The 12500-nt window shown below is 41.4% G+C and overlaps 1 protein-coding gene across 5 annotated transcripts in view; it reads left to right on the top strand.

The window, feature by feature from the left end:
- asb14a (ankyrin repeat and SOCS box containing 14a) overlaps positions 1 to 11274 on the top strand; it is a 28253-nt gene extending 16979 nt beyond the window's left edge. For 2 of the 5 annotated variants that reach the window (XM_028576157.1, XM_028576161.1), the window contains 6 exons: positions 2791 to 2970; positions 4197 to 4325; positions 4569 to 4697; positions 5922 to 6075; positions 7685 to 7856; positions 11189 to 11274. In XM_028576157.1, the coding sequence (XP_028431958.1) occupies positions 2791 to 2970; positions 4197 to 4325; positions 4569 to 4697; positions 5922 to 6075; positions 7685 to 7856; positions 11189 to 11201 (777 nt within the window). In that variant the 3' untranslated portion in view covers positions 11202 to 11274. Of the gene's footprint in view, positions 1 to 2790; positions 2971 to 4196; positions 4326 to 4568; positions 4698 to 5921; positions 6076 to 7684; positions 7896 to 11188 lie in introns of those variants that run through there. The other 3 variants (XM_028576158.1, XM_028576159.1, XM_028576160.1) reach the window with 3 other exon arrangements.
- The last annotated feature ends 1226 nt before the right edge of the window (positions 11275 to 12500 follow it).

Here is a 12500-nt window from a genome sequence, read left to right as displayed (position 1 = left end):
AGCAGCATCATCAGACACCTTTCTGGTGTGAAAAGACGTAGAAAACACCACGCAGCTGACACACAGCCAGTGTGCAGGAGGCCTTTATTTAGTTTTGTTTGTCTTTATTATTTACCTGCTGTGTACAGCGACTTTGAGTTTGTGAAAAGCGCTATACATTCCTTCCAGAAAAATGCGGAGTTCTTTTTATGATTGTTGCAGGGCAAAAATCCTTGATTATGCGGCACGTTTTCTTAAAAAATGCGATGGAATATGCAAGATATTTATGCAATTTAATGCAATGAAATTGCGGGAAACTTGCAAAAACTGCAGTTTGATGAAAAAGCCTGCTTTTTGATGATGTTCACGTCGCGTAATGACGTCACTTCATAACGTTCCCATGGCAACAGAGGAAAACGGCTGCTCTTGTGTGAAGTAAACGCAACATTTTTCAACTTTTTGCTAAGATATATTATGTGGGGATGATGAAATCATGTACATAACTGCAGATTTTGTGCGGAAATTGGCAATTTATGCAGCGAAAGGGCGGCGCATTTGAAAAAATAAAAATAAATATGTGGACTTTGGCTGATTATGCGTTGAATTATGCGATCGAATAATCGCGTTTTTCTTGAGGGACTGATTATATAACTTCAGTTTATTATTATTATGTAGATACCTTCAAGTAAAGTGTAACCGTAACTTTCATTACCAGGACAACGGGTTATCATCCCCATAATGGCTGCAACTAACGATCATTCTTACGATCGATTAATCAGCCAGTTATTTTCTCGATTTAATCAGTTCATTGTTTTGTCTATGAAATGGCAGACATGTTATGATTTCCCACAGCCCCACGGGGGAGTGCTTTTGGGTGCTCAACAGTCCAAAGATATTTATTTTCTTTTTGTCACGTTTTTTGACACACCAATAGACTGGAAGATAGCCAGCCCAATCTTCCAGCTGTCTGGTGGCAGCCAGACTAACACACCAAAGGATTCAACCTCCTAATGGAGAAACTGGAACCAGCAAATGTTTGTTGTTAAAATACTCATATTATGAAAAAAAAAAATCACTTTTTCTGGTGATTTGGGGTGTTATTTTGTGTCTCTGGTGCTTGCACACACATACACACTTTGATAAATCCATCCATGGTGTTCTGAGTGAGATCTGGTTTCTGAATGTGTCCTGCCTTCAGTCTCCTGGTGAGCTGGTCACAATCTGCACAGCTTTCTACGGCACTAGCCGAAACAAAGGAGCTAGGGGGCTAACCGTAGCATGCTAGCTCATTCTCAATGGCAAAACACTGCTACAACATGCTAAAATGTGTGTGTGTGTGTGTGTGTGTGTGTGTGTGTGTGTGTGTGTGTGTGTGTGTGTGTGTGTGTGTGTGTGTGTGTGTGTGTGTGTGTGTGTGTGTGTGTGTGTGTCTGTGTGTGTCTGTGTGTACCTAGCTACTGAGCATGTAGTCCTTACCTAGCTACTGAGCATGTAGTCCTTACCTAGCTACTGAGCATGTAGTCTTACCTAGCTACTGAGCATGTAGTCTTACCTAGCTACTGAGCATGTAGTCTTACCTAGCTACTGAACATGTAGTCCTTACCTAGCTACTGAGCATGTAGTCTTACCTAGCTACTGAGCATGTAGTCTTACCTAGCTACTGAGCATGTAGTCTTACCTAGCTACTGAGCATGTAGTCTTACCTAGCTACTGAGCATGTAGTCTTACCTAGCTACTGAGCATGTAGTCTTACCTAGCTACTGAGCATGTAGTCTTACCTAGCTACTGAGCATGTAGTCTTACCTAGCTACTGAACATGTAGTCCTTACCTAGCTACTGAGCATGTAGTCTTACCTAGCTACTGAGCATGTAGTCCTTACCTAGCTACTGAGCATGTAGTCTTACCTAGCTACTGAACATGTAGTCTTACCTAGCTACTGAACATGTAGTCTTACCTAGCTACTGAGCATGTAGTCTTACCTAGCTACTGAACATGTAGTCCTTACCTAGCTACTGAGCATGTAGTCTTACCTAGCTACTGAACATGTAGTCCTTACCTAGCTACTGAACATGTAGTCTTACCTAGCTACTGAACATGTAGTCTTACCTAGCTACTGAACATGTAGTCCTTACCTAGCTACTGAGCATGTAGTCTTACCTAGCTACTGAGCATGTAGTCTTACCTAGCTACTGAGCATGTAGTCTTACCTAGCTACTGAGCATGTAGTCTTACCTAGCTACTGAGCATGTAGTCTTACCTAGCTACTGAGCATGTAGTCTTACCTAGCTACTGAACATGTAGTCTTACCTAGCTACTGAACATGTAGTCCTTACCTAGCTACTGAACATGTAGTCCTTACCTAGCTACTGAACATGTAGTCTTACCTAGCTACTGAACATGTAGTCTTACCTAGCTACTGAACATGTAGTCCTTACCTAGCTACTGAGCATATAGTCCTTACCTAGCTACTGAGCATGTAGTCCCTTACTGAGCATGTAGTCTACTACTGAGCATGTAGTCTTACCTAGCTACTGAGCATGTAGTCTTACCTAGCTACTGAGCATGTGCGACTGCTAACAAAGATGTTACAGCAGTGAGATGTCTCACTCTGTAGCTGAAACAGAGACCTGAACACAGGGTGAAAAGAGGAGCTGCAGCAATGTGCAGTACAACTAAAATGTGGTGTTTTTTGATAATTAAACCATGTAAACCTATTCTGGTACAACCTTAAAATACAATTATGAACCTGAAAATTAGCATAATATGGGCACTTTAAACACAAACAGTTCAACGTCTAAATGTCCCATCAGACCTTGCTGGATGCAGGTTATGACCCCAACTATATGCTGGAGCCCTGGGTTCGACGTAACTATGACGACGGGCGGAAATCGGCGCTCTTCTTCGCAGTCTTAAATAACGACGTGCCGTCAGCCAAACTGCTGCTGGAGGCCGGGGCCATGACCAACCAAGACCCAATCAAATGTCTGCAGGTACCTGTGTGTGTGTGTGTGTGTGTGTGTGTGTGTGTGTGTGTGTGTGTGTGTGTGTGTGTGTGTGTGTGTGTGTGTGTGTGTGTGTTCTAATTAAGACGTCACTATGTATTCTTACTTTATCTGTTTTTATATTTGAAGAGATTTTTTTCTATTTATTTAGTTATTTTGATGTGGGATTTGTTTTGAAAATGTAATACGTTTTACGTTTTTTACATTAATTTTGGATCTCTAGACACCTCCTCCTGGCCCTGATTGGTGCATCTGAAAAGTTAGGTCCCTGAGCAGAGAGATCTGGTGGTCCCTGAGAGATCTGGTGGTCCCTGAGCAGAGAGATCTGGTGGTCCCTGAGAGGTCTGGTGGACCCTGAGCAGAGAGATCTGGTGATCCCTGAGAGATATGGTGATTCCTGAGCAGAGAGAGGTCCCTGGTGGTCCCTGAGCAGAGAGATCTGGTGGTCCCTGAGAGATATGGTGATCCCTGAGCAGAGAGAGGTCCCTGGTGGTCTCTGAGCAGAGAGATCTGGTGATCCCTGAGAGATATTGTGATCCCTGAGCAGAGAGAGGTCCCTGGTGGTCCCTGAGCAGAGAGATCTGGTGGTCCCTGAGAGATATGGTGATCCCTGAGCAGAGAGAGGTCCCTGGTGGTCCCTGAGCAGAGAGATCTGGTGGTCCCTGAGCAGAGAGATCTGGTGAGGTCCCTGGTGGTCCCTGAGCAGAGAGATCTGGTGGTCCCTGAGAGGTCTGGTGGTCCCTGAGCAGAGAGATCTGGTGGTCCCTGAGCAGAGAGATCTGGTGGTCCCTGAGCAGAGAGATCTGGTGATCCCTGAGAGATATGGTGATCCCTGAGCAGAAAGAGGTCCCTGGTGGTCCCTGAGCAGAGAGATCTGGTGATCCCTGAAAGATCTGGTGGTCCCTGAGAAGAGAGATCTGGTGATCCCTGAAAGATCTGGTGGTCCCTGAGAAGAGAGATCTGGTGATCCCTGAGAGATCTGGTGGTCCCTGAGCAGAGATCTGGTGGTCCCTGAGAGATCTGGTGGTCCCTGAGCAGAGATCTGGTGGTCCCTGAGCAGAGGGATCTGGTGATCCCTGAGAGATCTGGTGGTCCCTGAGCAGATATCTGGTGGTCCCTGAACAGAGAGATCTGGTGGTGATCCGGTTGTCCCTGAGAGATCTGGTGATGATCTGGTGATCTGGTGATGATCTGGTGACTGCTGTGTGTTTCAGATTGCCCTGCGGCTGGGGAACTACGAGCTGATAGACCTGCTGCTGAGGTTTGGAGCCAACGTCAACTATTACTGCAAGATCAACACAACCCACTTCCCCTCAGCCCTGCAGTACGCACTCAAGGACCAGGTCTCTTCTTCTTCTTCTTCCTGTCCTCTCGTCTCCTCTTCTTCTTCTTCTTCTTGTTATTATTATTATTAAAATAAATTACGGTAAAATACTTGTATTTGTATTCAGAGATGGAATCAGTTTTACTAACTTAACTGATATCTGTTGTAAGTACAGAAGTCTAATCCGTAACCTGTGTGTGTGTGTGTGTGTGTGTGTGTGTGTGTGTGTGTGTGTGTGTGTGTGTGTGTGTGTGTGTGTTAGGTGGTTTTCAGGATGCTGTGTAACTATGGTTATGATGTGGGGCGCTGCTTTGAGTGTCCCTATGGCAACGGCTCCCACGTCCCTGAAGACTTTGAGGGATGGAGCGACACTGTGATCAAAGACAACACGGTAATCAACACCAGTTATATATATATATATATATATATATATATATATATATATATATATATATATATATATATATATATATATATATATATATATATATATATATATATATATATATATATATATATGTATATATATATATATATATATATATATATATATATATATATATATATATATATATATATATATATATATATATATATATATATATATATATATATATATATATATATATATATATATATATGTATGTACAGTACAGGCCAAAAGTTTGGACACACCTTCTCATTCAATGTGTTTCCTTTTTATTTTCATGACTATTTACATTGTAGATTCTCACTGAAGGCATCAAAACTATGAATGAACACATATGGAATTATGTACTTAACAAAAAAGTGTGAAATAACTGAAAACATGTCTTATATTTTAGATTCTTCAAAGTAGCCACCCTTTGCTTTTTTTGATAACTCTGCAAACCCTTGGTGTTCTCTCAATGAGCTTCATGAGGTACTCACCTGAAATGGTTTTACCTTCACAGGTGTGCTTTGTCAGGGTTCATTAGTGGAATTATTTCCCTTATTAATAAATAAGCAAAGGGTGGCTACTTTGAAGAATCTAAAATATAAGACATGTTTTCAGTTATTTCACACTTTTTTGATAAGTACATAATTCCATATGTGTTCATTCATAGTTTTGATGCCTTCAGTGAGAATCTACAATGTAAATAGTCATGAAAATAAAAAGGAAACTCATTGAATGAGAAGGTGGGTCCAAACTTTTGGCCTGTACTGTACGTCACGCTGCCTTCACTCCGATTGGCTGTCGCTTTGTCGCATCGCTCCACATTTGCATAAAATAGACTTCTTGTCTGGGCTGAAAGTGAAGGCTGATTATTCTGCTCAGCGCAGTGAAGTTGAAGCCAATGGACCTTTCTCACAGCAGACATGTTGTCTTGTCATAGTAAGAAAAGCACAGCTGAAGTTAACCTTAACAATGGGTCAGTTCCATCAAGTGTCCCAGTAAGATATTTCAGTGAGTCAGCATGAACAATACCAGGACCTCTCCTAAGTGGAATGCAGCCATCATTAATGGGTGTGAATACACCTGTGCTTTTCCTACTACGACATGTCAACATGTCTACCGTGAAAAAGTTCTATTCAGACCCCGACATGTCTGAGGGGGTCTTCCCATGACTCTTCCTCTGAACCTGTGTCAGTGCAGTTCTGCGAGGTGATCTCTGTCTCCTGGCTGAAGCACCTTGCGGGCCAGTTGGTCCGCATCATGTTGGACTACGTGGACCATGTGACCCTGTGCTCCAAGCTGAAGGCGGCTGTGATGGAGCAGCAGCAGTGGCCCGACATCTGCAGGCTGCAAGGTAAATTAAAGGTCCCACGGCATGAAAATGTCACTTTATGAGGTTTTTTTAACATTAATATGAGTTCCCCCAGCCTGCCTATGGTCCCCCAGTGGCTAGAAATGGTGATAGGTGTAAACCGAGCCCTGGGTATCCTGCTCTGCCTTTGAGAAAATGAAAGCTCAGATGGACCAATCAGAATCTATATAAGGTCTATACAACATAGACTTCAGATACAGTATTAGGGGACCACTGAGGTCTATATAAAAGACACCTCGGATACAGTATTAGGGGACCACTAAGGTCTATATAAAAGATACTTCAGATACAGTATTAGAGGACCACTAAGGTCTATATAAAAGAGACTTCAGATACAGTATTAGGGGACCACTGAGGTCTATTTAAAAGAGACTTCAGATACAGTATTAGGGGACCACTAAGGTCTATATAAAAGAGACTTCAGATACAGTATTAGGGGACCACTAAGGTCTATATAAAAGAGACTTCAGATACAGTATTAGGGGACCACTAAGGTCTATATAAAAGAGACTTCAGATACAGTATTAGGGGACCACTAAGGTCTATTTAAAAGAGACTTCAGATACAGTATTAGGGGACCACTAAGGTCTATATAAAAGAGACTTCAGATACAGTATTAGGGGACCACTGAGGTCTATTTAAAAGAGACTTCAGATACAGTATTAGGGGACCACTAAGGTCTATATAAAAGAGACTTCAGATACAGTATTAGGGGACCACTGAGGTCTATTTAAAAGAGACTTCAGATACAGTATTAGGGGACCACTAAGGTCTATTTAAAAGAGACTTCAGATACAGTATTAGGGGACCACTAAGGTCTATATAAAAGAGACTTCAGATACAGTATTAGGGGACCACTAAGGTCTATATAAAAGAGACTTCAGATACAGTATTAGGGGACCACTAAGGTCTATATAAAAGAGACTTCAGATACAGTATTAGGGGACCACTAAGGTCTATATAAAAGAGACTTCAGATACAGTATTAGGGGACCACTAAGGTCTATTTAAAAGAGACTTCAGATACAGTATTAGGGGACCACTGAGGTCTATATAAAAGAGACTTCAGATACAGTATTAGAGGACCACTAAGGTCTATATAAAAGAGACTTCAGATACAGTATTAGGGGACCACTGAGGTCTATTTAAAAGAGACTTCAGATACAGTATTAGGGGACCACTGAGGTCTATTTAAAAGAGACTTCAGATACAGTATTAGGGGACCACTGAGGTCTATTTAAAAGAGACTTCAGATACAGTATTAGGGGACCACTGAGGTCTATTTAAAAGAGACTTCAGATACAGTATTAGGGGACCACTAAGGTCTATTTAAAAGAGACTTCAGATACAGTATTAGGGGACCACTAAGGCCTATATAAAAGAGACTTCAGATACAGTATTAGGGGACCACTAAGGTCTATATAAAAGAGACTTCAGATACAGTATTAGGGGACCACTAAGGTCTATATAAAAGCATCCAAAGAGCACCATGCCATGGGACCTTTAAATGAAAGTTGTGTCAATGCCTTCAAATAACCAGTGGCCTTCATTAATCTTCCCTGGATGTGTTGCATCCTCCTCTTCTCCTCCAGAGAACGCTCGCTGTCTGCAGCATCTCTGTCGTCTGCAGATCCGGCGTTGTCTCGGCCGCCTTCGTCTCCGATCGCCCGTCTTCATGAGCTTCCTGCCGTTGCCGGGGCGACTGAAGGACTACATCCTGTACCGGGAGTACGACCTGTACAGCCAGCAGAGCAGCACGCCGCGGTGACGCACCAGTTAGGACACAGACACGATTCAAAAAGAGTAGTTAAATATCAATAATACAAATCACACTTTTAAGTCACTTCTACGGTTTGCTACTTCTTCTCTTATTCCACACCACACAGTTTTTAATGTTTCTTTTCTATTAAAAACTTGTGGCCGGGTTAGCTCAGTTGGTAGAGCTGGTGCACATATATGGAGGTGTATACCTCACGGGCGATTTTAGACCCTTTTTAGTAGTGGTGGGCAGATCGAGGCTTTGTGAAACAATGAAATAGTTGAAGCAAATGTGCCATATTGTGTCGAGGCTTCGAAACAATCCGACACCCGTCTCAACGAGGACACCTAGTGGTCTGAAACAACCTTGACAACGAGCCATCAAAAAAAAAAATGTGAAGCTTGTAAGGCTTGTAGGCTCCTCACTGTGCATAATGTTATTTTGGTCATGAAAAATGAATATTAATAAAAAAATCAAGCCACAATGTCTCACTTTTTTATAGATTTTTATTCCAAAATATTAATTTCTCTGCTGTGGAAGGACTTAGCCTACTTCTTTTTTTACAGATAATTACTCCAGCCTTTGAAAACAATCCTCTCACAAGGGACACTTGTTGCTGGCATGCAAAGATATCTTTTAGCAAGGACATGAGGAAAGATTACTGCTCTCTCTTTCCAGTAAGTTGAGGGATCATGAGTTCTGGGCAAAAACGCATCGTTGAGGTATTTTTCCACTGTGGCATCAGCTGTAGCATTGTGTATCATCTGGGTTTCACGGATAAGATCATCAAAACGTTCCCATAAACTGTCCTGTGTTTCTACTGGTGTTGATGTTGATTATGATGGGCCTGATGTTGACATTCGTGGCTCTGAATGAAAACGGAGTTTCCATTTTTATTTATCTATCTATCTATCTATCTTAAATTATTAATGTGTCACTGTATGTATACTTTGTCTGTCTCTAGCCTATCAGTCTATGTGTAAATTTAAATGTAAGCCTAAATATAACTAAACAAATCGCACTATAAATGTCACTACGTCACCAAAAATCCGCTATCTCAAAATCAAACTCCTCTCACAAAAACCCAAGCCCTAAACTTCATCTCAGCCCCTCTAAAAATTATGATAATAAAAAACATACTGTATGTATAGTTTTAAATAAATTTTGGTGCTTCAAGTGAGAGTTTGCAAACTTGTCTGTTAGTGACGGAGGTTCAAAGGGTTGGACACAGGTTTAATATCCTGTGTTGCTGAGTCTCTATCTGACCTATCAGAGGGAGAGCAGGAGTGTGGTTATAAAGTTTAACGTTGGTAGTCCCCAGAGAGAGAGAAAGAGAAGAAGTCAGTAATGTCACGACGCAGATTAGAACCCAAATTGAAATGTAAAACAGTAGGCCTATCTGAAAGTAATATACAGATCGGGAGGGTACAGTGTTTCTTCATAAAATGATAGAAAAGAAAAGAAGTCTCACATTTGTTATTTTTGGTTTTTCCAGCTCGTACGCTAACAGAGAGAGTTGCTAGACCTCTCAGGCTGCAAACTACATTTGCTGCCACTAGGGTGGTCTAGATTTCTAGGCTCAGAGATGTCTACTATCAGCTGTTGATATTCTCGGTTCCCAGAGGATGAATCCCACTGATTTTGGGGACTCTCTGACTTCCCTCTGGCGCCCCAATCAGGACAGAATATCCACTTTGTATGCAAGAAATATGCAGATAATTAAAAAAACAAGTATGAACTTATGTCAGAAGGGTTTTTGTTTCAGCTTGTTGTGGACTTCTGTCACCATGATGTTTTTGAAATAACATTAAAAGCGTGATTAGATCAGTTTAAGTGTGCCAGTTGTGTGAAGTTAATTTACTAATTGTATGTATATTTGGATTAGTGAATTATGACTATGTTAAAGTTATGATCAAATAAAGATGACATTTTAAATGAAGAGTCAACGCTTGAGGCGCTGACACAGCGAGCCGATGATCGTCCGTGGGACAGTCTGGAGAGGTCGGTGACTCGAGTCTGTTCGGTGTGTTCTGTGCCGTCGGCTTTAATTTGGCCGATTTGACTTGTTGAATCGGACTTAATGACCAATCTTTTATACCTTTACTTATATTTTATACTTATATTGTTTAATATTCCATTTAGAGAATGTGTGATGTGCACCTACAACACCAAAACAAAATCCTTGTATGTGTTAAAAAACGTACTTGGCAATAAAAACCCTTTCTGATTCTGATTCTGATTCTGATTCTGATCTGATTGGTGGAGAGCTAGCCCTTGACCAGCCAATCAGTGCACTTACGTTAAAACACGTACCGGAATGAGCCTGACTAGAGTCTCTCAAAATCTGACGAAAATCTTTTAAACTGACCTTTGTTGATCTGAAATGAAGAGATTCAGCAGCTGCACACACACACACACACAGAGACACATGCACAGACACACACACACACACACACACACACACAGACACACACAGACACACACACACACACACACACACACACACACACACACACAGACACACACAGAGACACATGCACAGACACACACACACACACACACACACACAGAGACACACAGAGACACACGCACAGACACACACACACACACACACACAGAGACACACGACACACACACACACACACACACACAGAGACACACACACACACACACACACACACACACAGACACACACAGACACAGACAAACACACACACACACACAGAGACACACACAGACACACACACACACACACACAGAGACACACGCACAGACACACACACACACACACACACACACACACACACAGACACACACAGACACACACACACACACACACACACACACACACACACACACACACACACAGACACACACACACACACACACACACACACAGACACACAGTCTATTTCTCTCTTCAAATGTTTCCAGAAACACGTTTCGTGAACTATTTTAGTCCAATATGAGATCAGATTCTGAACGAAAAGCCATGACGAGAAACCAGACCCACGTGACGCGTTCGTCCAATCAGCTGCCGCTCTCTTAGAAATCGCTGTAGATTTAGCAGCACAGTACTGTAAAAACCTACAGTACAATACCACATTTCTTCATTACAGTAAAATACTTCATTTTATGTTGCATTGTGGGTAATTTAGATGAAGCGGGAATATTTTACAGTGTATTTTAGGCTTGCTGTAACCTGGCTGTAATATAACCATGACAATAATACGCAGGGCCGGTTCTAGCCCTTTGGTTGCCCTAGGCGAGATTGAGTTTTGCATTCTGTATTGCTTTTAACTATATAGGTAACAGTTTTATTTATTATTATTTTCAGGTGGATCTATTGAGGGAATTGTCATCATGAAGTGAAACCTTTGCTGCTGCTCTTTGTGGAAACATGTTGAAGGATATCAACACGATCACATTGGACTGAAAGTTGCTGTAGCTCTCTGGGCTGAACTTGCAGGAAAAATGTGAATGTTGTCAAAAGACAAGAACATTTTGAAAATTTTAAAAATGTTTAAATAAAATTATTTTTTAAATTAAGAACATTGTTTATACTTTATTAGTAGTACCATATTGGTATCTGGAGATTATTATATAATATTATTTATAATAGTAATAATCAATAATATAGTAATAATTAACAGTAATACATATATTTTAATAAAACTGCATATAACAGTACAATACCATCAAATTACAAAATACCATAAAAATACAGTAAAATACTGTTTTGTAGTTATACAGTATTGTTTATATATACTGTAAATTGCATTACAGTACAGTTACAGTAGTTTGATGTAATTTACTGTAAATATACAAAGAAATCGTTTACAGTGCGGTTTTCATTTTTTGGGCAACAAAATAGATTAGCGCCGCCTGTTGCTATGGAGACGTATTAGGTCTCGTATCTTCGGTGAGTTCTGAGGAACTTTCTGGACCGACTCGGGGAGACTGATCAGTCCCACTGGCTCTACTGCCGAGTGCCAGCTGTCTGGTTGGGGGGTCTGGGCCCAGCCTCTACAGCAGGGGTGTCAAACTCAATACCACGAGGGGCCACGCTGCAAAATAAGAATCCCATCCAGGGCCAGACATGTTTAGGTCATTCACATGCTGTTATTTCATCGTAAAACTCAAGCATCTGTTATTGTATTATTGCATGTCTCATATAATCTTCTCACTTACAGCTCGGTAGAAATAAAGACCCCAAAAAAATCAGCAAAAAAAAGTAACTTAGCCATCAAAGAAAAAATGAACAAAAAAGTTGAAAAAAAGCAACGAAAACGTTGTAAAACAGGGCCAAAAAACATTGGAAAAAGTGGCAAAAAACGTCGAAAAAAAACAATAAAAAAAAGCTACAAAAACTAGGTGGGCCAAAGTCTGTTGTGAACCTAAACTGATATGCGGGCCGGATCAAAATCTGCGAGGGGCCGGATTTGGCCCACGGGCCTTGAGTTTGACACGTGTGCTCTACAGGGGGTGCCTGGGTAGCTCACCTGGTAGAGCGTGCACCCCATGTACAGAGGCTCAGTCCTTGCTGCAGCGGTCAAGGGTTTGGTTCTGACCTGCAGCCCTTTGCTGCATGTGGTTCCTCCCCCCCCCTCTCTCTCTCCCTTCATGTCTAAGCTGTCCTATCAAATAAG

Source organism: Perca flavescens, chromosome 4 (assembly GCF_004354835.1).
Source record: "Perca flavescens isolate YP-PL-M2 chromosome 4, PFLA_1.0, whole genome shotgun sequence".
NCBI lineage: Eukaryota > Metazoa > Chordata > Actinopteri > Perciformes > Percidae > Perca > Perca flavescens.
The sequence above is the reverse complement of the archived record's forward strand: the minus strand, read 5'-3'. Positions and strand labels throughout refer to the sequence as shown.